Source organism: Macrotis lagotis, chromosome 3 (assembly GCF_037893015.1).
Source record: "Macrotis lagotis isolate mMagLag1 chromosome 3, bilby.v1.9.chrom.fasta, whole genome shotgun sequence".
In the NCBI taxonomy this organism is placed as follows: Eukaryota; Metazoa; Chordata; class Mammalia; order Peramelemorphia; family Peramelidae; genus Macrotis; species Macrotis lagotis.
The window spans coordinates 291,103,813-291,129,846 of record NC_133660.1 but is presented as its reverse complement, the minus strand read 5'-3'; the positions used below and the strand labels follow the sequence as shown (position 1 = coordinate 291,129,846).

The window sequence follows — 26,034 nt, the reverse complement described above, 5'->3', positions numbered from 1 at the left end:
AAGATAAGTCATTTAATGCATTGAGGATGCCTCATTTTATCCTTCCTTTCTGCACAGTTTTCCTCTTAATTCATACTAAGTCATGACCTTGGGACTTGGGAAAGGAATACTGGGTTTTGAAGCCTGTTCTCAAACTGATTCTCATGTGATCTTTGGAAAGACATATTCTCACAATTTCCACTTGGTAAATGAGACAGTAAACCTAATGATTTATAATTCTTATAATTCTAAGATAATATGAAAGTCCAAAAGATGTCTCAATTTTTCATATTTCCCATTCATTATCTTCTTATAATAATAATCTTAAATTTCTGTTTTAGATTTTTCTTTAAAATAAAGGATTTTGGTAAAACAAAGTCTTCAAAGGAAAATACCAAGGTGTCATCATCTGCTCTGTACAAATGTAGTAGACGAAGATATTTATAGTGATTGGGGATCTCCTGATCTATTTATCACAATGGGCATCTGCCATGTAATATGCTTGTCTCCATATATTGGAAGAACAAAGAAGAAAATATTATTCACCAGATTGGGGTTGGGGTTGGGAGGATGGAAGCAAGCTTTGAGAAAAGATAAGATGAAGAGAGGAAAGGACAATTTTTTAAATTAAATTTATTTATTTATTTATATTGAATTTTACATTTTTCCCCCTAATCTTGCTCCCACACACACACACACACAGAAGACAGTCTGTTAGTCTTTACATTTTTTCCATGGTACATTGATCTAAGTTGAATGCGATAAGAGAGAAATCATATCCTTAAAGAAGAAAAATAATTTATAAGAGATAGCAAAATTACATAATAGTTTTTTTAAATTAAAGGTATCAGTCTTTTTTCTTCATTCAAACTCCACAATTCATTTTCTGTATCATGATAGTTTCACCCATTGCAGATATGACCAAATTTTGCCTGAATGTTGCACTGTTGGAATGAGAGGAAAAGCAAAAATTAACTCATCTAGATTGTGCATTTAAAATATTGAGGTGCCTCATTTGACACTTCTGTTATGTCAACATATTCAAGTTCTTGTTGTTGGTCCATGAGCCCTGAACTAATAAGAGTTCCTAGAATAAGGGTATAAACTCAAAATATTTGCTATCATTAATTTGGAAAATCCTGGTTCTCACTTTATCCAAAATGAGAGGGTTCTACAGCATATCCTTTAGGTTCCTTATAATCTACCAGTGTTTGAATCTTCCAATCTTAAATTCATGAATATTTGTCTTTCAGAATGTGGTCAACATCTCAGACCTTATAATTGCTCATATTTAAGATGAATCCATGGGACTGCATGGATTCTAAGGTTACTTCCAACTTTCCAGCTGAAAATCTAAGCTAATATCCATTTCTAAAACTGGCCATATTTCATTGTGCTTTGAATCGATTGACATTCTGTTAATAATCAAAATTTATATCATTTTTAGATTAAGAAAGAAACTTTTGGCAAAATGAGCAAATCAGAAAAAAAAAAAAGAAAGCCCTCAAGTTTCCCAGAATACTTTAGTATTACTTTCGGTGTGCATTTAGGTGTGGGTCTCCTGATGAACTTACTTCTCACATACTCCTGAGATTTGCAGCAGTACCATATACATAATTTGGAAGAAAATGTTGCTCACCTTGTTCAGACTTTGATAATTCTGTGAAACATAAATATGATTACAGAGGGGAGAGAGAGAGAAAGAGAGAGAGAATCAGTCAGTAGAGATAGGAAGGAGAAATTTGCCATTTAGATAAGACATTTAATGCAATGAGAAGCTCTCATTTTACCCTTTCTTCTTTTATAGTATTCCTTTTAATTCATACTATGGCATGACCTTGGTACTTGGGAAGGAAAATTGAGATTTCAATACTGCTCTCAAATTGATTCTCATGTGATCTTTAGAAAGACATAGCCTCACAATTTCCACCTGGTCACTGAGGCAGAAATCATTCTGAATGTTTTACCTTTCTTGTAATTCTAAGATATTAAAAATCTTATATTTCCGTTTCATTTTCCTACCTAGTAAAACACAGTTTGGCAAAACAAAGTCTTCAAAGGAAAATTCTAAGTTGTTATCACATCCTCTTTGCAAGCGGCAGAGACTAGGCATTTGTAGTGACTGGGAATGTCCTGGTCTATTTATGACAATGAGCACCTGCCATTTCATATGCCAGTCTACATATACTGGACGAACAAAGAAGAAAATGTTACTCGCCGGTCAAACATTTTTCCTTGCCTGTGGCTGGTGGTGGTGTGGGGGTGAGGGTAAATGAAAACGGGTTTAGAGAGAAGGTAAGATGAAGGGAGGAAAGGACAATATTAACTGATCTAAATTGTGCATTTATAACATTGGGATGTCTCATTTGACACATTTATCCCAATATACCCTTGCTTCTTGTTGTAAATCAATGAGCCCACAATTAATAAAAGTACCAAGATTATATGTCTAAATTCAAAATAATTACCAGCATGAATTTAGGAAAGCCAGGTTCTCACTCAATCGAAAATGATAGTGTTCTACAATATAATCTTTTAGATTCCTTATACTCTTAACAATGTTTTAATCTGCCAGTCTTAAATTCATGAATATTTGTCTTTCAGAATGTTGTCAGTATCTCTGACCCTATAATTGCTTCTATTAAGATGAATCAATGGGACTTCATGTATTTAAGATCACTTCCAACTCTCCTGCTGAAATTCTAAGCTAATATCCACTTCCAGAACTGGCCACATTTCATAGAGTTTCAGATTCATAGATTTTTTGAAAAGGCTGAAATTTATTCCATTTCAAAATTAAGAAAGAATCTTTAGGCAACTTGAACACATCACCAAAAAACTGAAAGACCTCATGGTTCCGACACAAGTTTAATGTTACTTTGGATGTGCATTTAGTTGTGGGTCTCTTGATGAGCAAATTCTCAGTATACTCCAGGGGTTTGCAGGATCATCATATACATAAATTTAAATAATTTGGGAGAAAATGTTGCTCACCTCGTTCAGACTTAGACAATTCTGTGAAACAGAAATACAATCACCCACACACACACACATGCAGAGAGAGAGAGAGGGAGAGAGAGAGAGAAACAGAGACACAGAGAGCGAGAGGGTGTGTCAGTGGAGAGAGATATGAAGCAGCAGAAATTTGACATTTAGATAAGCCATTTAATGCATGGAGAATCTCTTATTTCATTCTTCCTTCATGCACAGTATCCCTCTCAATTTGTACTGAGAAATGACCTGGGATTTGGTAAAGGAAAAGTGAGATTCCAATCCTTTTCTCAAACTGATTCTCATGTGATCTTTAGAAAGACATATCCTGACAATTTCCACCTGGTCATTGAGGCAGAAGTCCTTCTGATTGTTTTACCATTCTCGTACTTCTAAGATGTGTTGAAATTCCAAAAGATGTCTCATTTTTAAGCAATTCCCATTCACTGTCTTCTCATAAACATCTTAAATTTCTGTTTCATTTTCCTACCTAATAAAACAGGATTTGGCAAATTAAAGTCTCCAAAGGAAAACTCTAAGGTGCCATCTTCTCCTCTTTACAAGAGGAGGAGAAAAGGCATTTGTAGAGATTGGGAATGTCCCGATCTATTTATCACAATGACCATCTGCCATTTAATGTGCCAGTCTACATATGTTGGAAGAACAAAGAAGAAAATGTTACTCACCAGATGACCACATATCCTTGACTGGTGGGCGGCGAGGGAGGAAAATGGAAACAGGTTTAGAGGGAAGGTAAGATGAAGGGAGGAAAGGACAATATGAAGTCATCTAGATTGCGCACTTACAACATTGGGGTGCCTCATTTGACACTTAATTGATTCCAACCTATTTAGGGTTCTCGTTGTTGCTTAATGAGCCCAGAACTAATAACAGTACCTAGATCTAGGGTCTAAATTCAAAATTATTAGCATCTTGAATTTACTAAAGCCAGGTTCTCACACCAGAATACTTTTGGCTCCTTTTCATCTAACAATGTCTGAAGCTGCCAATCTTAAAATTCATGAATATTTGTCTTTCAGAATGTTGTCGACATCTCTGACCTTTTACTTGCTCATATTTAAGATGAATCTAGGGGACTGCATTGATTCTAAGATCACTTCCAACTTTCCTGCTGAAATTCTGAAGTAATATCCATTTCCAAAACTGATCACATTTCACAGTGCTTCAGATTCATTGACTTTTTTAATGACCAAATTTATTGCATTTCTAAATTAAGAAATAATCTTAAGGTTTAAGGAGCACACCACACACATACAAAAGAAAACTCTGAAAGTCACCATGGTTAACACATTAATTTAGAAACACCTTGGGTGTACATTTAGTTCTCAGTCCCCTGATAAATTTATTTCTCACTATACTCCAGATGGTTGCAGTATCACCATAAACATAAATTCAAACGATGTGGAAGGAAATGTTCCTCACCTTGTTCAGATTTAGATAATTCTGTCAGAAAGAAAAAAATAACAGAAATCAGTAAATGGAGAGACATAGGAATGAATGGAAATTTAGCATTTAGATAAGCCATTTAATGCATTGAGGATCCCTCATTTTATCCTTCCTTATTGTACAGGATTCCTCTTCATTCATATTGAGGAATGAGCTTTGAACATGGGAGAGAAAAGCTCAGATTAGAAGTCTGTTCTCAAACTCATTCTCACATGATCTTTGGAAAGACATATCCCCACAAATCTGTCCTGGTAACTGAGACAGTAGTGCTTCTGAATGCTTTAGAATTCTTGTAATTGCAAGATAATCTGAAATTCCAAAAGATGTCTCATTTATTAGTATTCCCACTCACTGTCTACTTATAAAAAATTTTAAGTTTCTGTTTCATTTTCTTACTTAAAAAAACAGGATTTGGCAAAACTAAGTCTTCAAAGGAAAAGTCTAAGGTGTCATCATCTCCTTTTTACAAGTGGAGGAGAAAAGGCATTTGTAGTGACTGGGAATGTCCTGATCAATTTATCACAAAGAGACTCTGCCATTTAGATGCTAGTCTACATTTATTGGAAGAACAAAGAAGAAAATGATACTCACCAGATGAACACAATTCCTTGACTGGGGGTGAGGTGGGGGAGCAAATGGAAACAGGTTTAGAGTGAAGGTAAGATGAAGGGAGGAAAGGACAATATTCACTCATCTAAATTGTACATTTATTACATTGGGGAGTCTCATTTGACACTTCTTTCATCCCAACCTAAAATGATAGGATTCTTCTACATAACAGAAATACAGTAACAGAGAGGGAGAGGGAGAGAGAGAGAGAGAGAGAGAGAGAGAGAGAGAGAGAGAGAGAGAGAGAGAGATAGGAATGAGGAGAAATTTGACATTTAGATAAACCATTTAATGCATTGACAATCTCTCATTTTATGAAAGATATATCTTCCTAATTTCCCCTGGTCATTAAAACAGGAGTCCTTCTGAATGTTTCACAATTCAAATAATTCTAAGATATTATGAAATCCCAAAAGATTTCTCAATTTTAAGAATTTCCAATTCATTGTCTTCTAAACATCTCAATTTTTTTTGTTTTATTTTGGTATTTAAAAAAGCAGGATTTTGGCAAAACAAAGTCTTCAAAGGAAAACTCTAAGTTATTATTATCTTTCTTTTTTGCAAGGCAGAGGGGGTTAAGTGGCTTGCCCAAGGCCACACAGCTAGGTAATTATTAACAGTCTGAGGTCAGTTTTGAACTCAGGTACTTCTGACTTCTGGGCCAGTGCTCTATTCACTGCACCACCTAGCCACCCCCATCTTTGCCTCTTTACAAGTGGAAGAGACTAGGCACTTGTAGTGATTGGGAATGTCATGATCTATTTATTACAATGAGCATCTGCCATTTAATATACCAGTCTACATATACTGGAAGAACAAATAAGAAAATGTTACTCACCAGATGAACTCCTTTACTTTACTTTGGGGGGAAGGTTGGAGGAGTAAATGGAAACAGGTTTAGAGAGAAGGTAAGATAAAGGGAGGAAGGGACAATATTAACTCATCTAAATTGTGCATTTACAACACTGGGATGTTTCATTTGACACTTCATTTATCCCAAACTATTCAGACTTTTTGGTATTCATCACTGACCTCTGAACTAATAACAGTACCAAGATTAATGTTCTAAACTCAAAATTACTACCAACATGAATTCAGGAAAGCCAGGTTCTCACTTAATCCAAAATGACAGGTTTCTACAACATGATCATTTAGGTTTCTTATAATCTAATAGTGTTTGATCTGCCAGTTGATTTCATGAATATTTGTCTTTCAGAATGTTGTCATCTCTGACCCTTTAATTGTTCATATTTAAGATGAATCCATGGGACTGCATGGATTCTAAGTTCACTTCCAACTTTCCAGATGAAATTATGAAGTTATATCCAATTCCAAAACTGGCCACAGTTCATAGTAGTGCTTTGGATGCATTGACATTTTGTTAATGGTTAAAATGTATATCATTTCTAAATTAAGAAAGAATCTTTAGGCAAAATGAGCAAATCACAAAAGAAAACTATGAAAGCTCCCAAGGTTCCCACAATATTTTAGTGTTAGTTTGGGGGTGCATTTAGGTGTGGGTCTCCTGATGAACTTATTTCTTACTATACTCCAGAGATTTGCGGCAGCACCACATACATGAATTGAAATAATTTGGAAGAAAATGTTGCTCACCCCGTTCAGATTTAGATAATTCTGTGAAACAGAAATACAATTACACACACACACAGATTGAGAGCGAGAGCGAGAGCAAGAGCGAGAGCAAGAGCGAGAGCGAGAGAGAGAGAGAGAGCGAGAGAGAGAGAGAGAGAGAGACTCAGTCAGTGGAGAGAGATGAAGGAGGAGAAATTTGACATTTAGATAAGGCATTTAATGCATTGACAATCTCTCATTTTTAGAAAGATTAATGATCAAAATGTATATCATTTCTAATTTAAGAAAGAATCTTTAGGGGAAAAAATGAACAAATCACAAAAAAAACTATGAACACCCTCAACGTTCCCACAAATACTTTAGTTTTTATTTTTGGTGTGCAATTAGGTGTGGGTCTCCTGATGAATTTATTTCTCACTATACACCAGAGATTTGCAGCATCACCATATACATAAATTGAAATAATTTGGAAGAAAATGTTGCTCATCTTGTTCATATACAGATGATTCTGTGAAACAGAAATACAATTATACACACACACACACACACACACACACACACACACAGAAAGAGAGAGACAGAGAGAGAGAGACAGAGAGAAAAAGAGGACAGATAGAGACGACAGAGAGACAGTGACAGAGTGGACAGAGAGACAGAGAGGAAAGAGAGAGGGGGGAGAGAGGGAGGAAGGGAGGGAGGAAGAAGAGGAAGAAGAGAATGAGCTCATCTAAACAGGCCATTTACAACACTGAGGATACTTCATTTGACCCTTCTTTGCTGCAATGTATTCAGGCTTGTTTATTCATAACCACTGAACTAGGGAACCGAGTACTAAGATTTCTGGCCTCTTCTCATGCCAATTCATCATATGACTTTTGGGAAAGGCATTTTCTCACTACTTCCATCTTTAAATTGACAGGACAGACTACCTAATTTCTAGATTCCTTATATTTCTAGAATAATATCAAATTCCTATAGATCCCTTATTTTTAGTGCTTCTCATTCAATGACTTTTTAAAAAAATTTCCATTATTATTTCAATTTCTTAAATAAGAGACAGAGTTTTGACAAAACAAACACATCACAGAAAGAAATCTTAGCTGCCAATTTAACCCCTGAACAAATAGGGAGACTCATGCAGTTGAATGACTACTGAACTAGTGATCAGAAGACCTGGATTTGGAACCTGTTCTCATCCAACTCTATGTTCTTAGGACAGAAATTTTGTTCACTTTTTCATTACATATTGTCTCAAATTCCTTTGATTCTAAGATAATACCAAATAATATATATATATATATATATATATATATATATATATATATATATATATACCCCTTGTTTCTTGGCACTTCCCATTCATTGACTTTTGTCAAAATGTACATTGAATAATTACAATATTAAGCATACTTCTTTTGATACTTCCATTCTCCTGATGTTGAACAATGACCACTGGACTAGTGGTCAGAAGACCAAGACTTTGGGCCTGGTTATCATACTAATTCACCCTGTCATCTTGGAAAAATCATTTTCTCAGTTTTTCATCTCTAAAATAAGAGAGTTGTACTATTTCTAATATTCATCATAATCTAAAAATGTATAAATTTATACAAGTTCTTATACCTTTTTCTTTATGATATTTGTTTTATACAATTAATATATATAATTTATACAAATATTTTATACAGTTTTATATACAAAATTTTATACAATTTCTATAGAAATACAAACTATGTACTTGTATCTCAAACATATTATCTTTAGGATATTTACAAAGTGACAGTATCTCTGAACCTTTATGTTCTCATCTTTGAAATGAATGGCATGGTATCTAAGGGCACTTTCTATGTTAAATCTATAATTCTAAGGTAAAACTTACTTTCAAAAGAAGTCTCATTTCTAGGAGCTTCTCCACTGAATTTTTTTCAAAATTTCCATTATCTTTACAGTTTCTTAATTATGAAATAATTTTGAGTCAGAATAAATATTTTATGAGAAAAATCCAAGTTCCCAATGTCTCTACAAAATGGCAGGACTGCATGGGGGTTCTTCCTTGGGGAACTTCTGAACGAACTAGTTCCTGGCACTTTCCCATGGCATGTAGCATCACAATATTCATATATTAAGATAAGAACAAGGAAATATTTCTCACCAACTTTATCTTCAATCTTGACTGTAAAAGAGAAGGAAAGGGAAAAAGCAAGAGAGATCTTTCACTTTTGATCATCCATTTAGAATATTGATTATGTTTCATTTGACACTTATGTTCTGCCAAATTTTCAGGTTTGATGATGTTGATAAATGGTCACTGATATGGGGATTAGAAAACCAAGACTTTGAGGCTGATTCATACTAATTCACCTTATGATCCTGGAAAAGTCATTTTATCAGTTTTCCATCTATAAAATGAGAGAATTATACTACTCATATGTAGGATTATAATTTCTAAGACTACTGATAATCTAAAAATATATGCGGTACTAATTCTCATTATCTATTTGATATTCAGAATGTGACAGTACATCTGAGACTTTATTTTCTTATAAGCAAAATGAAACTAGTGGACTACATGGTTTCTAAGGGCTTCCAACTTAAAATCTATAATTCTAAAATAATACCAACTTTCACTAGATGTCTCAATTCTTAGTGCTTCCCATTCACTAAGTAACAAAATTCCCTTTATTTTTTCAGTTTCTTGATTAAAAAATGCTTTGTCAAAATAAACACTTTACAGGAATTTTCCAAGTTGCCAAGGTTTTCACTCTACAAACTGGAGAGGATGAATGAGTCCATTGATTTGAGAGCTTTTTGATCAACATACATCTTAGTGGGGTGCCTAGGTAGCACAGCACCAGCCCTGGAGTCAGGGGAACCTTAGTTCAAATCTGCCCTCAGTCACTTAACAATTGCCTAGCTGTGTGTCCTTGGGCAATTCACTTAACCTTGTTGCCTTGCAAAAAAAAAAATCCCAGGGATGACTAGGTGGCACAGTGGATAGAGTACCAGCTGTTGAGTCAGGAGTACCTGAGTTCAAATCGAAATCTTCTTATTGTCCTCCAGTGATTAGTAGAACACAGGATAATGAATAAGAAAATATTACTCACCAGGTCCATACTCAGACCTGTCTGTAAAGAAGAAATAGATAGTTAGAAATGGGGTAGGGGAAGAGGAGGGAAAGATCAGCACATCTATTTAGATTATCCATTTAGAATATTGAGGATGTCTCATTTGAAACTTCTGTTCTCCCACGTTTTCCAGTGTGAGGATGTTGATGAATGACCACTGAAGTAGGGATCAGAAGACCAAGATTTTGGACCAGATTTTCACACTAATTCACCCTCTGAATTTAGAAAAGTCATTTTCTCAGTTTTCCATCTGTGAAATGAGAGGGTTATACCACATAATCTCTAAGACTATTTATAATCTAGCAAATATGAATTCCTCCCAGTTCTAAATATCATTGTCTTTGTGACAATTTGAAAGCATTGTAAGATGATCAGACATGATTGATGCAGCTCCCCTCAGAAGTTCTGCGATTGAGAAAAATCCTGAGACATCTGTTAAGGAAAATGTCATTTACATCCAGATTAAAAAAACAAACAAACTACAGAATCTGAATACAGAGCAAAGTATACTGTGTTCAGTTTTTAAACATCATTTTTTTTCTCTCTCTTCTTTCCTAGCATGAGTAATATGGAAATATGCTAAACCCAGCTGTATGTTCATTGCCATAGGAATAGAGAGAGGAAGAGAAGATGGTAGAAAAATTAGGAACTCAACAAGGGGCAAAAGATGAATGCAAAAATCATCTTTGCAAGTAATTAGAAAAAAATTTAAAAGAATAAAGCAGTGTTTTGGCAAAACAAATACTTTGCAGGAAAAAAATCCAAGCTGCCAATGCCTACCCTCTACAAACTGGGAAGACTCTATGGGTAAACTGATTTCAGGGACTACTCTCCCTCTAATTTCTTACCTTTCCTCTCCTTCTCAGTTATGTTTTTTGTTTGTTCGTTTGTTTGTTTGTTTTAGGTGAAAGAGTTTCATCTGGAGCCTCAGACCTTGTCAGTTTTGAAAGATCCAGAAAGAGAGGCTCCAGGAATTTGGGAATCTTGGAAATAGAGTCTAGTATCAGTTTTCCAGGTGGCACAGCATTAATAACCAGAAGTCAAGAAAGAAACAGGAACTTAGGAGACCTAGATCAGTAGAAGCAGAAATGAGGGCTCATCAGACATCAATGTTGCTTCTGATGTGAATTAATGGGACCAAAGCTATGTAGGAACTCTGCCAAGAGTGAGCCCACTCTCATCAGAGACAAACAAGAATAGGAGAGGGCATGTCCTCAAAATGTTGAAGGGAAATGTTTGTCCTTCTCTTTGCTCAGTAATTGAAGCAAAAATCCCTTAAAAGGTAATTGATAGAAACTGGTTAAATGGAACTAGGGGTCTAGTCAGTGATGCTTAATAGTGATGAACACAAAAGAGCCATTTCTCAAGGGTCCTCCTATAATCCTATTGAAATTGCCCCAACTCTGTGGTAGGGAGTTCAGAGGATATTTTTTAAATAAATTCAAGAGCTGCCTTTGCTACATACTTGTGGTACAGCCCTGAAGAAGTCCCTTAGTCTCTCCATGCTCACAGTAATTCTTTAAGATCATATATTTGGGGGCAACTAGGTGACACAGTACATAGAGCACTGGCCCTGGAGTCAGGAGGACCTGAGTTCAAATCCGGCCTCAGACACTTAATAGTTACCTAGCTATGTGGCCTTGCAAAAAGAAAAACAAAAACAAAAAAAATCACATATTTCCCAGAGGGAGCCAGCCCACATTGATAGGGGGAGAGGCTGTCACTGGATCACTCTCTAGGCCAGCTACTGTTTCTCATTTCATGCTGGAACAATCGCACCCCATACAGATCCTTACCTTTGACTTTTCTTCACTTACATATCCAAAAAGTATAGATGGAGAACCCAATGATTACAAGGACTATCAACACAATACGTGCCACTATCCATGGAGAAGCATTTGGAAATGCGGAATCTGAAAAATTCGAACCACAGAGTTATATGACACAGTCAGGTATGAAAAAGGTCTCCAGGGATCATCTAGTCCAACCCCCTCATTTTGCAGGGAGGCAACTTAAAGCTCAGATTTGTCTTGTGATTTGCTAGGTAGAGAACTAGAGCTTAGAACTCCTAAATCCCAAATGTCCCCAAGGTGGTTCCTAATTTTCTGGTCACTGCTGTGGTTAAGGAACTTCCTGAACTCTTACATTCAGAGACCCTTCTCTGCTCTGGCTGTTAGCTCAGCAGGGAACGCAACTACAGGGCCAGGAATGGAGGGAGTGTCTTTTTATATCCAAATAGGAGTGGAGCAGCTAAGTGTTGCAGTGGATAAAGCACCGACCCTGGAGTCAGAAGTACCCGGGTTCAAATCCGGTCTCAGACATTTAATAATTACCTAGCTGTGTGGCCTTGGGCAATCCACTTAACCCCATTTACCTTGCAAAAACCTAAAAAAAAGAGAGAGACAAATAGGAGCTATTTGCACCTAATTCTGTTAGACTGTGGAGTAAGTGGGGGAATCCATGAGAACATGGATTTCTTTTGCCTTTTTTGGCATCCTCAGGGCTTGGAGTCAGGAGAACCTGGGTGCAAATTTGACTTCAAACCTAAATAATCACCTAGCTGTTTAACCTTGGGCAAGTCACTTAACCCCAGTGTGTTTCAAAAAAGATATTTAGGATGTTAGGATTGAGTGGGACAGTAATAAGGACTTGGGTGATGGGGGTTAGGTGGATTTGGAAGATGATCTATAGAGTTTCTGAATCACTACAATGTGAAATTAGGAGAATGTTTGTCACTGAGTGGAGGGCTCCAGTCTTCCAAAAAAAGAAGATAGATACTGGTCTAGAGGCAAGGGTAGCATAACATAGGATGGAGATGGTCAAATGGTCAGATAGTTGGACCTGTTCTCTTCCCTCAGAAGGGCGAAAAAATAGGCAAGAAAGGGTGTAAGAGATAGACAGCAAATCTGTATTGTCTGAGAAGGTAGCTTCATTCACCACCAATGTTTCCCTATATCTTCCCTCAAGGGACCCATGTGGGAGATCTGAAATCAAAGAGGGCATTGTTCCTTTTTTTTCCCCAGGAGTTTTCCATATATTAGCAGGGAGATTTGTCTGACAGCAGGAAGTAGAATTTATCTTGCATTGGCACTAATGGAAGTCTTTCCTTTGAGGAAGATGGCAGATGGCAGAATTCTTGCCATTTTTCCTCAAGGGACAAAACATACTTCACCCAGCAGGGGATGGAGAGCAGAAGACTCCTGAACACAGGAGCTCTTAGACCCTCTAATCATATGAGATGATTGCCCAAGAGGTGATAGCAAGATAAAGACCTGCAAAGAAGGGAGTCTACCTACAAAACCCTCACCATGCTATTACTGCTGTGTTTCTCTCCAGTTTACTGGGTAAATATATGGTTGACCCACAGATATTTTTTAATTGTCACCTCTCCTCATTAATCTGTGGGCTACTTTTGAGTAGAGGCTCGGTTTTTTCCCTTTCTTTGTATTTCCTTAGAATTTAGCACAGTGTCTGGAACATAGAGGCATTTAATAAATGTCTTTAGACCAATACAATCATTTTATTACTCGTAATCTCAGGTTCCTTATATGTAGTTTTTTTTTTAGGTTTTTTTTTTGCAAGGTAAATGGGGTTAAGTGGCTTGCCCAAGGCCACACAGCTAGGTCATTATTAAGTGTCTGAGACCGGATTTAAACCCAGGTACTCCTGACTCCAGAGCCGGTTGCTTTATCCACTGTGCCACCTAGCTTCCCCGACCTTATATGTATAATAAAGGAGCTAGTTCGTATAATTCATAAAATTCCTTCTATATCAGGAATACCATGATTCCTAAAGGTAGGATTTTAGACATGATAACACATGATTAGGAGAAATATTTGGAAATCCTGGGTTTTCCCCTGCCCTTAAAATCAAAAAGTCTATTCTGCCTCTTCACAAAGTTACCTTTAGTACTCAGGAAGGGGACTGACCTGCCAGATACACACTTGCTTCCAACACCTTGCTGAGAAGAGGGTTCCTAATGAAACAAGAAACATGCACTTTGGAATGGATGGACACTGTGATTGAGGCCTCAATAGAGAATAGTCCATTCTCATTCTTCTCGATCATGGTGTCTTGTGATGATGAATTTTCCTGGTTTATCTTCCATTGTACTTCAGGCTTTGGATACCACCCGGAAGATGTACACAAAAAGCGAAGCATTTTATTTCCATCCCCTTCTATGTGTATGTCAGGAGTTGAGCCTGTGCCTAGGCAGGGGAAACAACACAAAAGAAAAATTATTTCCTAGAAACCAAGAAGAATTTTTTATCCACCTTATTCCTCCTTATACCATTTATCTAGTATTATTATTGAAAAAGCATCAAATGTGAAAAAAGACAACATGTCTCTATTCCTAAGATGACAATATATATTTCCAAGTCAACTCCATGGTAAGGAGGCAAAGGTGAAAACAAAATAGTTCCTAATCTCATGAAGTTGCTATTCTAATGAAGGTTGTGGGGAGAGGTGAGAATGACATGCACATATATTTGTAAATACAAATATAATCTCAGGGAAATAAAAAGAATACAAGCAAAAAACAGAAAAACTAGCTAACACCAGATAGCAGAACAGAAAAATTAGAAGTTCTCGGCAGGCTAAAATAAGAGCATAATTCTAAAATGAAGCAATATAGTAATAAATGTAAAGTTTGACATTGAACTTTTTTTAATTCATCTGTCTTGGTACATGATGAAGGAGACATTGAAGAAATGTGGATTTAAGTGGACTGATAGGAATTGATCATTAAGTCAAAATGCTAATGACCTATTAGATGACTCAATGAATAGTGTGCTAGGCTAGAGACAGGAAGACTCCTCTGACCCCAGGCACATATTAGTTGTGGAATCCAGATAAATTCATTTATCCCATTTTGCCTTAGTTTTCATATCTGCAAAATGTGCTGGAAAAGGAAATATCCTATCACTTCAGGATTGTTGCCAAGAAAACCTCAAATGGAGTCAACACGATTTAGATATTCTTGGGAATGAGCAACCAAGACAGAACAAATGATCATTCTGCTTCTACTGACTCCTGCACATTCGATTGTATTACCTTTGATACATATATTTTTACAGTCATGATTTCTATTTTCAGTCCTTCTGTCATCCCTTGAGATGGCAAGCAATATGATATGCATGATATGTGTGAAGTCATAAAAATATTTTCATATTAATCTATTCTCTTTGCTTCCATTTTTATAGGTGATGTTATACAGTTCACATTCATAGTCATGATTACTGTGCATTTCTTTCTATCCTATTTTCTTCTATCATTCTTTTTTCTTTTTATTCTGTATTTTCTCCAAGATCAGTTTTTCCTCTGACCACTGCCTCCCTAAACTGCCCTCTCTCTCTATCTTGCTTGATGCATATGATACTGAATTGATCAGCACAAACTACTATGAGCAAAACTATATCCTAAAGTTCCATGTTCGCCAAAGTATCCTTCCAAAGACTTCTGGGCCTCACAACCTCAGCAGAATCTCCCTCTCAAGAAATATTGTTTATCAGTATTCACATACCAGATGTGAATTGCCATAGTCACTGCACCTGAGCTTCTTGGTTCTTCCCTAAACTGCTCTTCACTCTCTTAATCCTTGAGCTTCATCTTTGAATTAGTCTTTTAGACACTCCCAGTCCAATCAGTATGACAATCTTTCCAGGATAACTTTAGAACAAGCCTGTCCTGTCTAATTTTGTCTCCCTTGCATGGTGCTCACGATTACCAGTGCTCCCCTCAGACAAGTATTGTAATTGCTCCCAACATGGGGCCACATGCCACACATATGCCACAAGCACTTGGAACTCAAGTATTGTAATTGCTCCCTTACCTGGACGTGCCCCACATGAGACCAGGCACACACTCACCTGCCACAAGCACTTGGAATTCTGCTTCCCCATAAGTGCTAGGACTTTCAAAGAAACACCGGTATATCCCCTCATCAGAGAGACGGATGTTATGGAGTCTCAAGGCCACTCTCCCATAGTTAATATTCTCTTGAAGAAATTCTGTCCTCCCTCGATATTCTTGGTGTTGATATTTCACATAATCCTGCCTGTATTTATAGTGATGTACTAGATGAGAGAACTGGCTGTGAAACCACACCACTTCCATATCCTGGGCATCCTGCTGGGGAAAGAGGTGGCATGGAAATGTGGCCTCTTCACCCACCAAGGCAATGATTGGCTGTTGTGGTCCCATCACAGTGAACTTCCCTGGAAAATATGAGGTCATTAGTGAATTTGAAGTTAATTCAAGAAAGGAGCAAAGCAAAAGACCAAATAATATGATAATTTATTGTCATGAATTTTTCAGTCTGGAAAAATATTCTGAGACATCATCCAGTCCCTTATTTCATAAAGCACAGATTCTTACCAACTGAAGGAAACTTAGAAACTCCCTCTCAATGGGATTCAAACTTCCTGTCTTATAGAGTAATCCTTTCTGCATTATCTGTCATTAGGCAGTTCTAGCAATGGTGAACTCTCCCACCTCACTTTTCACAGTGAAAGAAAGAGTGGCCCAAGATACATGGGATAATAAGCAATGATCTCCATGACTAAGACCAAGCAGATAAAAATTATCCTGAAGATACAGAGCCAAAACAGTCCCTTGAAACATAAAAATGAATCTATAATGAAGTTATTTAAATATTTCTTTTAACCTTAAATGTATTATCATAATAAGTTGCAATTGGATGCTTGATTTAAAAAAAATCAACTAAAAGCATACTACAATGGATAGAGCAATATGGCTAGGAAGCAAATTCTTATCCAAACAAGAAATAAAAGAGAGCACAAAAAGTAAAATTGATATGGAAGCTAAGGAAGAGCCATGTTCAAATCCTGCCTCAGAAACTTCTCAACTTCATGACTCCAGACTACATACCTGACCTGTCTGCATAGGTTTTATAATCTATGAAATCCAGGTAATAGGGGCGGCTAGGTGGCATAGTGGATAAAGCACCGGCCTTGGAGTCAGGAGTACCTGGGTTCAAATCCAGTCTCAGACACTTAATAATTACCTAGCTGTGTGGCCTTGGGCAAGCCACTTAACCCCATTTGCCTTGCAAAAAACCTAAAAAAAAAAAAGAAATACAGGTAATAATAGAATTTTCCTCCCTGTGCTGTTGCAAGGATAAAGACAAGATCATATTTTTAACATTCTTTACAAACCATAACTGCTCATTAAATCATTTTTGTCATATGGTGGTGTGAAAGATAAAGCACTGAGCCTGGAGTCAAATAAGTTCAAATTCAATTTCAGAAACTTAATACTGCGTGGAGCCTTGGGCTAGTCACTTAAATCTGTTTTCCTCAATTGCTCATCTTTCAAATGAGTTATAGAATGAAATAGCAAACCAATATCTTTTCCAAAATAGCTCCAAATTGATTCACAAACAGTTGGACACAACTAAAATGACAAGATAATGATGTCATGACCTTAAAAATGTTTCCTGTGGGGGAAAAAATGAATGTAGTTAAGGATAAAAAAGGAAAATAGTTTTTTGGGGGAGGGGAATGTTGTAGAAATCAAAGAGGCATTGAATTGAAATAAATATATAAAACCAAAATCAAGCAGTAAGGTATAATCAAAAAGATGGGGAAAGAGGGGGTCCCAAGGAATTTCAAACTATTCACTACTGAGTTAAAGTTAGCTTCAAATCATTAATAATGAAATAAATATCAATCAAAACAACTACAAAGTTTTACCTCACACTCAGAAAGTTGGTAAAGTTATCAACTAAATAAATAAATAACATTAAAGGGGCTTCAAACAGACACCCTGAGAAACTGTACTGCTCCAATAGTTCTAGAAAACAATTTGGAATTACTATTAAATAATGATTAGAATATCATTAGTCTTTGACCCAAAATTCCATTGCTAGGCGCAAATTACAAGGAGGTCAAAGATAGAAAAAGGATAGTAAAGTTGCTGAAATCTCCATAATACCACAATATGTGTAAGCAAAGAAATGAAAACAAAATCATGCCCATCAATAGGAATGAAATGAAATATAACTGCTGAAAGAAACTGAATATTAAGCATTCAGAAAAAATATGGGAAGAATTTTCTCAACTGGTACAAAATGAGATAAACAGCACCAGGATGAGTAAAATAGTTTTTGTGGAAAGAATAAAGCAAAAGTATTCAAACACAGAGAGCTACAATGGTGTAAAAGAAGATCTTGAGTTCATAGAGGAAGTTAAAAAAAGAAAGCCATTCTTAACTCAAAGGTCATCTCAAATGGTCACAAATTCAAAAAAAAAAAAAGTCCTTGGAAGATATTAACATGAAATTCAAAAATCAAATGAGAGAAATCAAGGAAAAAAATAGAGGGGAGAAAGCAATCTAAGAACATTATGAAAAGAAAGTTAACCAATTTGAACAAGGATTCCAAAATCTTAAGAAAGAAAATAACTCTTTGAAAACCAGAATTGGGCAAGAAAAATTTAAAGGAATCAAGAAATATTAAACCTAGAAAAAACAAAAGAGAATCTGAAATATCCTATGAGGGGGAAAAAGGTGATCTGAAGAACAGAATGAGGAGAGATACTTTAAGAAATATCAGGCTCCTGGAAAGTTATGATTTTTAAAAAGAATCTTGATACAATAGTAAAAGAAATTATTAGGAAAATTGTGCTGAAATTCTACAACAAAAGGGTAAAGTAGAAAGGAGGCAGCTTGATGGTGCAATGGATAGAGCCTCGCCCCTGGAGTCAGAAGGTTCTAAGGTCAAACCCAGCCTCAGACACTTAATAATTACCTAGCTGTGTGACCTTGGGCAAATCACTTTACCCCACTACCTTGCAAAAACAAAAACACCAATCACCAAATCCCAGAAGGAAAACTTAGAGGAACGTCACAGTCAAATCTCAAAACTTCCAGGTTAAGGTGAACATTTTGCAAGGAACAAGACAAAAAAATAAAATCTTGAGTAGTTGCAATCAGTATTTTAGAAAACATAGCAACTTCCATATACCAAGACTGTAGGTCTTGACACATTATAATTCTTTTTTTTAGATACACATTATAATTCAGAGTAATAGACTTGGGGTTGTGACCAAGAATAAGTTACCCAGTAAATGGAGCATTATCCTGAATGGAAAAAAATGAACAATTGATGAACTGAAAGACCTTTGTGACAAAAAAAGACCAAAACTCAATGGAAAATAAATACAAAACATCCAGGAGAAATATAACTAAAACATTAAAGATTAATTATAAGAGACTCAGATCAAACTGTTTATTTATTATGATAAAAATATTATTAATTTATTTGTTGGCTGTCCCTCATTCTCAAAGACCATGACATCAAGGAGGTGAAGACATAATAAACACATGAATTGGATTTGACTGAGGTGGGCAGGCTGTGCTGTGTCACCAGCCTCATTTTATCTTCTGAAGTCATCTGGGTCCATTGACCATAGATGAATCAGGAGCATTAAGATGACCCTGGATGTCAGCTAATCAGAGTTAAGTGACTTGCTCAAAGTCACACAGCTAGTAAATATCAAGTGTCTGAGGTCAAATTTGAACTCAGGTCCTCCTGAATCTCAGGATGGTGCTCTGTTCACTGCATCACCTGACTGTATACATAAGACTGACATCATTAGTAGGGTAGTTTGTAAGAAAGCTTGAAGCTAAGGTATGTATCAGGGGGTGATTCTAATTAAAAAAAATAGAGAGGAACCTGATAGGGTAGAGGATTAGTAATGTTGGAACTTTCTCTCATCAGATCTGAGTTGAAGAGGGAACAATGTGCATATCTAGAAGGGTATAGATATCTTCTGGACTTGGGGGGGAGATGATAGGACTGGGGAAAGGGTAGAGGAGAGCCTTTCGGAAGAGTAGGTAGACTAATAGAAGAACAGGGAAGAGGATGATGGAGGGACTCTTGCAGAGATGAGTAAAATAAGTAATAACAGGATGAGGAGAAAGGATAAGATAATAAAGACAGTCTGAGAAGGACAACAGTGGGTTAAAATAAGAGGGAAGGAAATATATAAATAGCAACTTTGAATAATGAATGCTATGATCTCGCCCATTGAGAGAAAATAGAGAGCAAAATAGATTAAAAATCAGATATCAACAATATGCTGTTTACAAGAGGTACATTTAAGAGAGATTCATCCAGAATTAAAGCGGACAATTGGAGTAGAATTTATAATAAAAAGTAATATAACTTTTCATCAGTACATGGTAACCTTTACAAAAATTAACCATATATTAGGATATACTATTCTTATAGTCAAAAGCAAGAAAACATAAATAAATGTTAATAGAATAATTTTCAAATCACAATGCTATAAAAAGTATATTTAATAAGGATCATGGAAATAGATTAAAATTCATTAGAAATTAAACAATCTTATGTTAAAAGAGTGGGTTAAAATCAAGTCCTAGGAATAATATACAATTTAATTAAAGAGAATGATAATAATGAGACAACATATCAAAACCTATGGGATACTGTAAAAAAAGTGAATTTATATTTCCAAGTATTTACATAAATAAAGTGCAGAAAGAGCAATTGGGAGTACAATTAAAAATCTGGACATTAACAAAGTAAAAATCTCAATTTAATCACTAAATTGGAAATCCTAAAAACTATAAAGGAGATTAATGAAAGAGAAAATAATGATATATAACTTTGGAGAAACTGAGGTTGGTATTTTTGCACAGCACCCCTTCAGATAAATCCAGTTCACTCATATATTTCAGTTATTCCAAAATTGATAGGCATCCTCATAATTCCCATTTATTTCCCACAACAAACATATTTTAGAACATTAAGGTTCTATTACTTTTTTTAAATTAATCATCTTGGAAATAGACCCAGTAGTGGTTCTGCTGAGTCAAAGGGCCAAATATTCCTTATTTGAGAACATTTCCGGATTATTTTCCAGAATGGTTGGATCAGTTCCCAATTTCATTATCAAATGTCCCATATTCCAAATGGTTGTTTTCCCCTTCAATCAGTTTAGCCATTGAGATTTCATGGCTTTTTTCAAGAAGGAAAGACAAACAACAACAAAGAGTGGACCAATGATTTGTGTCTGCAATTTTTGAAAACTAGCAAAAGAGCACACTAAAATTCCCAATTAAACACTAACTTAGAAATCCCCAAAATTAAAGGTTGGATTAATAAAATTGAGAGCAAAATTTAAAAAAAATGAAATTAATAAATAAGACTAGGAGTTGGTTTTACAAAAAAATCCCTGAATTAGAAAAAAATAATAAAATTCATTTGGACAAACCAAAAGTCAACCATATCAGTGAAATTAATGAAAAAAATGGAAAGGAAGGAGGTTTAGCAGTAACTGATCTTAAACTATTTAAAAGGTAGCAGTTATCAAAACAATCTAGTGCTAGCTAAAAAATAAAAAGGGAAATCAATAGAACTGATAGACCTGTAATTTACAGCAGCAAATGAATACACTTGTATTTGACAGGTATAAAGACAAGATTTTTGCATAAGAAATCATTATTAGATTAAAAATAATGGGGAAAATGGAAAAGTCTGTCATAGAAATTGGACATAGAACAATATCTTATATATCATTTACCAAAATAAACTCAGAATGAATACATGACCTAGATATAAATAGATTACAAGAAAATTAGAAGAACATGAAACACATTATTTATCAAATGTATGTGGGTGATTGATTTATGACAAAAGATAAGAGAATTGAGGGAAGATGTATGATTTCACTTGCTTTAAATTAAAGACATTTTGTGCTGGTAAATATGTGTATGCAAGATCAAAAGGAAAGAGAAAATTAGGGAGGAAATTTTATGTTTTTTTCTCAGATAAAGATCTCAAAGATATAAGGAACTCTATAAAATCTCTCAGAATGTGAGTAATTTTCCAATGGATAAATGGTTAAAGGATATGAACAGGCAGTATTTTTAAGAAGAAATCAAAAAATCAAAGTCATATAAAATGCTCTAAATCAATATTGACTAGAGAAATAGAAATTAAAATAACCTTGAGGTATCAGTTTACATACATTAGATAATCAAAAATGATTGAAGGGGGGGAAAAGCAAATTTGGAACATCTATGGAAAATCGGTTAGTTGAATTGTGATCTGGAAATTGTAAACTGATTCTGGAAAATAATCTGGAAATATTCCCAAAGTGTTATTAGAGGAGTGCCTAGGCCTTTTGATTCTGTACAACCACTATTAGATCTATTTCCAAAAATAATTGAAAGAAAAAGTAAAAGCATCTCTATGTTCCAAAAGATGTATAACAGCTCCCTTTGTGGTGAGAAAGAACTGGAAATCATGGGGAATCCTATCAATTTGGGAATAGTTGGACAAACTGGGCTAGGCAGTTGTGCTGACATACTATTTTGCTATAAAAATTATGAGTTTGAAGATCTTAGCAAAACATGGATAGACTTGCAAGAAATAATGAAGAGCTAAATAAACAGAACCAAGAAAACATTGTATACAGTAAAAGCAATGTTGTTTTAAGAACAACTCTGAATTTTATAAATACTCAAATCAACAACAAATGACATCTGAAAATGTGATATGCATCCAGAAAAAGAACTGACAAATATGTGAAAATGCATGAATAGGATGCATTTACATCTATGTAATAAAAACACATATACATACGTATATCCATACTTGTCTCAAAATGGTAGCCAGCTGGAGTATATGGGGAGAGAAGGACAAAAATGGGGAAAAGAAATTAGGTGATAACATTATTAGATATAAATAAGCATATATTTTAAAAACCAAAAGTTCTATAAAATAGAGTTGTGCTTTTATGTATAATCATTTTTATTGTATTATTTTATGGGAAATGTCTATTTTATTTCAATAATTAAAATTAAAGTAAATATTGGGATTTTTAAAAGGGTTTTCTTTATTTATTTAAGGCAAGGGGGTTAAGTGACTTGCCCAAGGGCACACAGCTAGGCAATTATTAAGTGTCTGAGACCAGATTTGAGCTCAGACCCTCTTGATTCCAGAGCTGTTGCTCTATCTATTAGGCTACCTAAGTTTCAGCAATACAGAGTTTTTCATAATTAGTTTTCTGCTGGGAAAGTTAGCCTGTTGATTCGAGGGGATCATGTCTGCAATGGAGGAGAAAGGGGTGCCAGGAGAAGAGAAAAGGGGGCCTCGGGTTGATGTCAGAGGATTTACTAGTTTTCATGAAGAACTCGTGATTCTGACCCCAGCATGCAATTGTAAACGAAAACACGGATTTATTTTTTTTTAAAGCCATTACAACCCAAGAGAAAAATGTAAAAAATCAATAAGCACTCCTTAAAGGTCATTTGGTTTTGGACACAGCAGGTTAACCAGCTAGGCCAGTGACTGATTAACTTGTATATTAGAAGTCTGAGGGGTAAAAGTGATAGGAGAGAGTCAGGACTCTCCAGCTCCTCTTTTGTTCCCCCACTCTCCCTCAGAATCCCTGGGAGGAGTGGTCGGGGTGTTGCATTGGAGAGATTGCTCCAGGAGGTCGGACTGTAGGATGAGCCATGACTCAGTTTAATGTGACATGCTATTGCCCATGTGTGACCTAGCAGCTAACTTGACCCACTGGTGAGCACATGATCAAAGTAAAGGTCAAGTGCAGAAAAAGTTTACAAAATGTGTTTTCAAATGCAGTATTCCTCTGTGCCCATAATTCCCAGCATCGATGGCCACATTCTGCCTGTCCTGAGGAAAAGTTTCATGTGCCGGGCAACAAGAATTGGCAAAGCCATTACTATGCACTCAACCTAGAGTTGAAACCTAAATGTCTGGGCCCTGCTCTCAGGACCTTACACTCTGAAGGAGCAGGTCACATCTCCTTACTACAGGCCTCATAAGCCAAATTACTACAGTATTCTTGGAGCCCTCAGGATGGCAAGGATCAAGCCTTTGTAAAATCACTTTCCTTCTGGAATTATTCAGCTTGACTGGGGGATAACAAATTTGAGAATTAAAATGAATCAGGCAAGAGGGAAGGAGAACCTTCCACAAGCAGCCCCGAGGGCACTTATTTATGACTTTATTTCTCCTTTAGATAGACCTTTATTGCTGCTTTTAAGAGGAATAAAGAGGCTGCAAAGTGAAAAGAGGCACCTGGCTTTATGGACTCAAGACCCTGTGCCCCTTCCAGAACTGTCCTCAGAATTGACCCTGGGATTTGATCCAATAAGACTACAAAGCAAGATAGGTCAAAATCTATTTGAAATTCCATGGTCATGGGCAGCACCATATGATAAGATCTAATGAAGGTGTGGAGACATTGACTTGATTAGAACCAGAAATGAAAATGTGAACAAATACAATTCTTCTTCTTTAACCACTCCCATCATCTTACTCTTAGGAAACATCCATCACCAAACAAAAAAACTATAGGGAGGTCCAGAGGCATAGGAATCTCTCCCTGGAGGTGCTAGGAGCTCAGCAACATCTCCCACCTACCTGAGATTGGCCGAAGGAACAGGACCAAGAGGAAAAAGGGCAGATCTAGAAGGAAGAACCATTCCATGCCAGTGGAGTCTCCACAGAGGTGTAGATTTGCCGTCAGAGGACCTGGATTTGAATTTGAGTTATGCTACCAAGTGTGGCTGCAACTGTGGGGAAATCATTTGACCTCTCTCACGTAGCTTCTTCATCTGAATAAAAATGACCCCATCAATCCCAGCTTGAAGTTGGGCATTCTAAAAGAATTCACTAGAAAAGAATTCTCCTCTTCAGAGATCTGATTCCCATACTGAGTCCACTAAACTGTCCAGGCTCGATCAACTGGAAAATGAAAGTATTAAACTCATGGCCTACATCAAATGGGACCTTTGACCCTCCACAAAATGATAAGATAAGAAACATTATCATAAAGTCATTTTTTTCTCAAGACAAAAGTTCAAGCTGTGTCTTGCCCGTATATCCAATTTTAGGCACAATTGATCTACTTTTAGGGACGCCCTCAGAAGCTCAACCCTCAATTGTGAAATGTTTACTGATGTCTTCAAGAGATATTTTGAACACTTCAGAGCTCTGTAGAAAAATGTACTTTGTATCATACTTCAACTGCCAACATATGCTGGAACAGACTACATTACCCGGACTCTCCTAATACTGGACATCCCTCTTCCTTGTCAGGCCCTTCTCCCACAAGTAAATTGTCTCCAGTCTCCATTTTGGGAAAACTTCCAATCTGAGTAACCTTCTTTTTCCCTCTCCATTCTGCTTCTGACTTTCCAAATACTGAAAAGTCCAACAATCCCCCTCTCCTTTTTTGACTTTGGATGGTTTATCATTCCCCAGGGGAATGTAATCTCTTTACGGACAATGACTCTTTACATAAATTTAAATTAAAATATATATATATATATATATATATATATATATATATATATATATATATATATATATATATATATAAATGTACTGTCAGGGCATATATTATGCTATAGTTCCTAGAGTGTTGTTGCTAGTGTTCAGCTATACTAGGCATGTACAACTCTTCATGACCCAATCTGAGATTTTCTTAGAAAAGTTGTGGATTAATTTGTTATCTTTTTTCCATCTCATTTGACAGTTGAGAAACTGAGGCAATCCAGATTAAATAACTTGCTCAAAACCACACAGTTATCATAGTGCCTGAGGGGAGGTCTTGAATTCAGATCCTCCTGATTTCCACACTGACACTCTATCCACTGGGTCACCTAGTTTCCCCACCAGGAACATAGTAAACTCTTCATAAATGCTTGTCGCCTTGTCTTATTCAACAAGGTGCCAGATTTACTTTGGGGACTTCTCATGTACCTCATTCTTACCATCACCCAAATGATTTTAGAAATTTCAGGATTTGACAGACTCCCATGGGTGGTCACCAATTCATCTTACAAACACTCCTCTTGGGAGACTTCAAACAAAAATGGCTTTATTTATAAAAATAAAACTATCTGATTCCAAGGAAATTAATCATCCCAACATCCTTCATGGATCTAGAGAGTCAGTGACTTACAGGCCTGCCCTAGGAAGGACTCCAGAGTTCCTTGCTCTATCCATTGCACTACCTAGCTGCCCTCATTTTTTTCTATTTCTGCTTCATCCTCTTGTTCTAGAACTTCAGGGCAATTTTCCTAATAATTTCTTGTATTATTGTATCAAGATTCTTTTTTAAAATTTTTTAATTTGTGACTAGTTGAGGTGAACTTTGGTTTAGGAATGGCTTTCTTTTTTTAACTTCCTCTAGGAACTCAGATCTTTTATACCACTGTAGCTCTGTATGGTCAGATACTT

At 36.0% G+C, this 26,034-nt stretch overlaps 1 protein-coding gene across 7 annotated transcripts; it reads right to left on the bottom strand.

The window, feature by feature from the left end:
• Positions 1-639: 639 nt before the first annotated feature.
• On the bottom strand, positions 640-24,710 carry LOC141518998 (butyrophilin subfamily 2 member A1-like). 7 transcript variants are annotated; one of them, XR_012477328.1, is made up of 12 exons: positions 24,211-24,710; positions 22,402-22,434; positions 15,635-15,982; positions 13,694-13,972; positions 11,561-11,677; positions 9,744-9,764; positions 8,792-8,812; positions 4,414-5,049; positions 3,657-3,677; positions 2,974-2,994; positions 1,619-1,639; positions 640-923 (listed from the first exon to the last, which is right to left on the bottom strand). XR_012477328.1 is itself a non-coding variant. In XM_074231424.1 (7 exons), the coding sequence occupies exons 1-5, from the start codon at positions 24,275-24,277 to the stop codon at positions 11,574-11,576; spliced, it is 831 nt and encodes a 276-aa protein (XP_074087525.1). In that variant the 5' UTR covers positions 24,278-24,710; the 3' UTR covers positions 8,435-8,812; positions 9,744-9,764; positions 11,561-11,573. The 7 variants fall into 7 exon arrangements, 1 of the variants encoding a protein (XP_074087525.1); XR_012477329.1 differs by having other exon boundaries at positions 3,657-4,434; positions 5,029-5,049; XR_012477330.1 differs by lacking the exon at positions 2,974-2,994.
• Positions 24,711-26,034: the final 1,324 nt, after the last annotated feature.

Bases quoted from the DNA above. Each gene is read 5' to 3' on its own strand.
- LOC141518998 (XM_074231424.1), bottom strand. From the start codon at position 24,277: ATGGAATGGTTCTTCCTTCTAGATCTGCCCTTTTTCCTCTTGGTCCTG. The intron at 15,983-22,401 runs GTATGTATATGT...CATATTTTCCAG, and splicing joins TGAGACAAGTATGGATATAC to GGAAGTTCACTGTGATGGGA. The intron at 13,973-15,634 runs GTGAGTGTGTGC...TCCCCTGCCTAG, and splicing joins ATTCCAAGTGCTTGTGGCAG to GCACAGGCTCAACTCCTGAC.